Here is a 6,000-nt window from a genome sequence, read left to right as displayed (position 1 = left end):
GCTTGTAGAAATAGATCCCAGGACTCCTTTCATACTTCTTTTTCCTCCCCCATTTTAGGATACAAGCAGTGAGAGAACACATTCTTTCCATACTAAAAGTTCATTGTGCATATCCTGTTGCCTCTAAATTGTCTACCAAGATCTCCACAGGTAGCCAAGCACAAAAGGCGAGACCCTATGCTAAAAGCTCTGCCAGCCTCTCCCTTTCACCTCCCTCCCCTGGCCCCAAGGTCCCTGCTTCTGCATTCTATCCTGGGAACAGGATATGTTTTTCTTCTGTCACGCCTCATTTTATCGTTTTTTGCAGAGTGTCTGCAAGTGGTCCAGAGATTCCAACTTAACACTTGCCAAATCTCTTCTTAGAACATGGTGGCTTGTATCCTTCACAACTCAGTCACATTATTCTGGGAAAGCATCTGAGAGAAATTAAGCTGCATCCCAAGGATGACTCCTTAGAGGAAGTTTATTATGTTGACATTGTGTGCTAAGCCAAGCTTTACTTTCATCATAGTTTGTTAAATAAACCATAGTAGCTCACAAACCACAATAGCTAGAGATACTATGTTGTAGGCACAGCCTGGGCTCTGCCACTTGTTCTTTTCTCTGCCTTTCGCTTGGTTTCCCGGGATACAGGTGATTGAGGACACAGGCCTAAAATCCAATTGCCAAATCATTTCACATTTCATAAGCACTGGGCGTGGCTGCCTCTTGATGCCTTACCTTTTCAAGAGGCAGAGACCACATCCTGATTTCATTTGTGCAAAGCGGAATGCCCAGATTTTATTTCTGTCAGCCAAACGTGTGAAGAGGCAGCAGAGGTATGTTCCATGCTTGAAATATTTTTGCTTTTTTTCACTGTGCTCTGAGAATGGAAGGGATGCCTTTTGCTTGAGAGAATATTTGGCTTCATTGTTTGGGAGTAAGCAAGTCTCAGTTCTCAGTTCAGTTCCAGCCTATTGAGAGCTCCTCTCTTTCATTGTAACCTGGGAATTAGAGGGTTTAAATAACAAACAGGCAATATTAATTAAAATTTGGATGGTTTTGCACATAGAATCATGATTTCTTTAAAAGAAGCAAAAGACATGCACACTTTCTAAAACTAATACTGCTTTGCAAGTTGTGGTTACCTGTAATTTTATTTTTGGCCAAGTTTTCAGTTGCATGACAGTTCTAACTAATTTCCTGTTGTTTATTTATGAATAATGAGTACATATACATTTGAAGTTTTCAGAAGAACCCCTAAAAGGAGAATAGAAAAAATTAATGTATAAAATGTTCAATTCCATAGGGCTTGAAGAAGAAGTTTAATAGAGTATTTATTTATTTATTTATTATTTAGAGTTTATATACCGCCCTATTTCCGTAGGACTCAGGGTGGTTTATAAGGCAATTAAAACATAAAACACAAAAGTTAAAATCAGTTAAAACAGTTATTAAATTTAAGCCCTAAAAATTAAGTCTAAAATCCAATTAAAATTAAAAACCCCTCAGTCTGGGCCAGACAGCTCGAAGAGCCAGGTTTTCAGGTCCCGGCGAAATGAACGAAGGTCGGGGGCAATCCTAAGTTCCGTGGGAAGTTGGTTCCATAGGGCCGGCGCAGCCACAGAGAATGCCCTTCCCCTGGGAATAACCCGCCGGCATTCCTTAACTGGCAGAACCCTGAGAAGGCCCTCCCTGTGGGAGCGCACAGGACGATGGGAAGTTGATGGGCAGCAGGTGTTCCCTTAGATAGTCCGGACCCAAGCCATTAAGGGCTTTATAGGTCATCACCAGCACCTTAAGTTTAAACTTTCTCACATCAGTTACAAGGAAATACATGCAGGTTTTTTTGACAAAGTAGCAAAGTTCCATTCTCCTTAGGCAGCTAGACTGGGCTTTCCTCAGATTATTCAAGGTGCTAGAAAAAAGTCAAAGAAAGGGTCTCTGGATTGTGGGCAGATTGATTTTATCTCATCCAACAAATGAAGTTTTGGAAAATTTGTAGCTTCTTGCTAGAAATTTTTCCTGAATCTGGATTGTGCAGCAAGGAATTCCTACCAAGAGCAATGTGCCAGCCTACTTCAGCACGTTTTTAATTCCTAGAATTTTGTAGTCAAATTGTGGTTAATGCCAGTGTTGCACATAAATACAGGGTCCTTCAGGATATCTGTGGCACCTTTCCTTCATTTGACACTGGAGATATGAGTGAGATATTCTGGTTCAGAGACATAGATAATTGCTTGAATGTGATTTGATGTGTCAAAATTTGTCCTGGATGTCAGGTCTTTTGCAGAAATATTGCAGTTACAGCTATGGATTTGGTAGAAGAGCTATTTAATGTAAAATAGATGTAATTAAACAAAATACACTTTTATTAAATTTGTATGCTGCTTGGCTCCTAACAACTCTGGATAAATAAAAGATCAAAGATAGCAAAGATGAGAAGAATTGGTCAGAAATGAAAAAAAAACCAACCCACATAATCCAAGGGGCTTTAGTCACCCTCACCAAAGGCCTCTACAAAGAGCCAGGTCTTCTTCAAGTCCCTTCAAAGACACCAGCAGGTTGGAAGCCATCCAGATCTCGGGCGGAACCTCATTCCAGAGGTCAGGGTTGCTATCAGTTTCCAGTGGGTTTTTTTGCAACTTTACTTGAGTCCAAAAATTTGCACGGAAGGCTTGACATTTGAGATTATTTGTCCACCTGTACATTCTGACCTTTAAAATTTCTTATCTGCAAAATAAATATTTTTAATATTTCATCTTATAGGTGAAAAGATAAATTGGGACAAAACAGAAGCATGGTCAAACATTCATCTGAATAAGAGTTATAAGCACAAGCCAAGAAAAATATTTTTCCTCATCCGTCATTTAGACCTTCTCCCATCTTCGGGGACAGATTGATAGTTAATTCATTAATTTATTCTTACAGGCGTCATCCAAACTCGTATACATTATCAAAACACGCAGGTCCGTATGGAAGACATAAAGTTCATTGTGTCAACCATGACACATTGATTATAGCAGAAGGTGTAACAAAGCTTGGGGTGAGGTCAAAAGTAGGATCAGCCTAGAATCCCTACGTAGTCACAAATGTACTAAGACCAGCTCACCATGAATTCCGTTGACCCTTATCTAACTTCTAGGAGATGCTAACCATGAAATGAGAATATTCCTGTGGTAGGCATGAACAATAAATCTGTTTAATTGGAACTTCACATGCTCTTGGTCTTGAAAGTGATTCTCCCAATCCCTGTGAGGAATTGGCTGTGCTATCAATTAAGGAATAGATAATACATATACTAAAAGTTTATTTAAGTTTATAAGGCTGCCCAATTCTACATGGACATTAGACAGCACACAATAAACACCAGCAAAATGCAAACAATGTAAGTGGGAAATCCCAGATTTACAGAAAAAATAATATATCTACTTAATTTATGCATCATAACATCATTTATATTACTTTAAAAATATTTTCTAGTAATTTCAGAAAGGACATAAAAAAGTAGATAAACTTGTGAACTATGCAAAGTACTATTGGTGTTGTGGAGAAAATAATTTTATTTTGATATTCTTGTAAAATTGGAATAGAATAGAATAGAATAGAATAGAATAGAATAGAATAGAATAGAATAGAATAGAATAGAATAGAATAGAATAATAGACCTTAGAGGTCTTGTAGTCCAGCCCCCTGCTTGAGCAGGAGAACCTATATCATCCCAGACAGGTGGATGTCCAGTCTCTTCTTAAAAATCTCCAGTGACGAAGTGCCCACAATTTCTGGGGATAAGCTGTTCCACTGGTTGATTGTCCTCACTGTCAGGAAATTTCTCCTTAGTTCCAGGTTGCTTCTCTCTTTGGTCAGTTTCCAACCATTGTTTCTCGTCCTTCCCTCTGGTGCTTTGGTGAACAACCTGGCCCCTCTGACTTGAGGCAGCCCCTCAGATACTGGAATACTGCTATCATGTCTCCCCTATTTCTTCTTTTCCTTAGACTAGCCAAACCCAAATCCCGTAGCCATTCTTTGTATGTTTTAGTCTCCAGGCTCCTGATCATCTTTGTTGCTCTACTTTGAATTTTTTCCAAACTCTCAACATCTTTTTTGTGATATGGTGACCAAAAATGGCTGCAATATTCTAGGTGTGGTCTCACTAGGGCTTTATAAAGTGGTAATAGTACTTCTCGTGCTCTTGATTCTATTCCTCTGTTTATACAATAGGATTTTTTTAGCTTTTTTGGTCACTGCTGCACACTGCTGGCTCATAATCAAGGGATCATCCACTAGGATTCCAACATCCCTCTCACAGTTACTGTTTTTGAGCCAGGTCTCACCCAATCTGTACCCGTGCCTTTGGTTTTTCCTGTCTAAATGTAAGACTTTGCTTTTCTCCACATTGAAACTCATTTTGTTGGATAGGGTCCATTATTCAATTTGGTCAAGATCCTGCGTTTGTCTTCTGGGGTGTTGGCTACTCCTGTCAGTTTGGTGTCAACTGCAAATTTGATGAGTTCCCCTTCAATTCCCTCATCTAAATCATTGATGATGATATTGAAGAGTACTGGGCCTAAGACTTGTGGTACCCCACTGCTTACTTCTCTCCATGTAGATGTAGTGCAGTTGAGGACTACTCGTTGAGTACGGTTTGCCAGCCAACTGCAGATCAATCTGGTGGTGGTGTTTATTTTCATTCAGTAAAGTCTGCTTCAATTTGAGCTTGATTCCAAGTCACACTATGTGTATGTTCAAGTAATTTTCTGCACAACAAAACAGAAATGGTTTGCTATTGCTTTCATCCAAGTATGTTTGTTTTAAGTTCTAATCCAGGGAACTGGGTTTCCTGGCAGTTTCCCATCAGAGTGATAGTGATATCTAACTCCTACTCTGATTTTCAAGATCAGTTAGTTCAGTGTTTCTCAACCTTGCCAAGACTGAGCCTGATAGTTAATAAAGTTCATTTTATCCAATCAAATGCTTCTTCGTATCTGGTAGAATCATTGATTGGATCTGATTAATATTTAATATAATCCTTATTGAAATTTAAAAATCAGTAACAAAGTTGCAGAGAGAGACAGAAAATGCCATTTGAGCAATGAGTGAGATAGCTTTGTATGAGCAGAGTAAAATATAATTCTTACAATTTTTTAAACTCACCCAATCAGTTTAATGACCAATCTGCTCCAAACAGCATCAGTGGCATCTTGCCAGATTTAAACCAAGCAGGGAAACTAAAAGATAATTATTACTGATGATAAATTTATTTCTTTGTTTATTTTTCTGGAATGAATGCATATATTTACCCATGAAGAAAGTTCTATTTGGAATAATGCCAGAATCACTCAGGATGCTCTGCTGCCTTTTTATGGTTGGTGAGTATAATTATGCATGACTGCTATAAAATTGCTATAAAATTACGGAATCTGTTCTTTTTGTAAGGGGGGCTGGATATCAATGCTGCAAACATTGGTATGTTTTTGCACTGACAATGTAAGAGACAGCCTTTTGTTTAAACTGCTTCACTTTGAATCTTGAAGGGAGGGAATTTTTCTAATGTCTATTTTGAGAAGATAAGAAGTCCCGTACAGAATGGGAGGAGAGACCTCATATGTGAAACTAATTGGATAATGTGATTTATGACATGTAGATAAGGGGGGATTGTCTGTGTGTTACGATGGGTTTGGGGGGAGGAGATTTCAGATTCTGGCATCCCTCCATGAGTGCTGATGTTTTGTTTCATTACAAAGACTTTAAGATAAATAATATGCCTGTAACTTGTTTGATTTGTCTCATTCATCGGAACCATGACATCTTCTATAGCTGCTCTGTGAAATTCTAATCCAGATTCTGTTTTATGATTTAGAATCTTTATCTTCTCCTCTGAGATATGTGCATACTAAAGTTGATTATGTGTTCTAGAAACAGGGTTTTCTAAACTTTTTCCTATTACACCTCCCTTTAAAGTAATCTTAATGGACACACCTTGCCTAAAAACACAAAATTAACACAAATGAAAATGCAATG

General features: G+C 38.4%; 1 protein-coding gene across 3 annotated transcripts in view; it reads left to right on the top strand.

Annotated features, from left to right (window-relative positions):
• Positions 1-702: 702 nt before the first annotated feature.
• MSLN (mesothelin) overlaps positions 703-6,000 on the top strand; it is a gene marked incomplete at its 5' end in the record, with an annotated part of 49,074 nt that continues 43,776 nt past the window's right edge. For 2 of the 3 annotated variants that reach the window (XM_081338336.1, XM_081338335.1), the window contains 2 exons: positions 703-818; positions 5,288-5,348. In XM_081338336.1, the coding sequence (XP_081194462.1) occupies positions 5,306-5,348 (43 nt within the window). Of the gene's footprint in view, positions 819-5,281; positions 5,349-6,000 lie in introns of those variants that run through there. The other variant, XM_081338334.1, reaches the window with a different exon arrangement.

Source organism: Vipera berus (genome assembly GCF_964194415.1).
Source record: "Vipera berus genome assembly, chromosome: 13".
Taxonomy (NCBI): Eukaryota; Metazoa; Chordata; class Lepidosauria; order Squamata; family Viperidae; genus Vipera; species Vipera berus.
The sequence above is the reverse complement of the archived record's forward strand: the minus strand, read 5'-3'. Positions and strand labels throughout refer to the sequence as shown.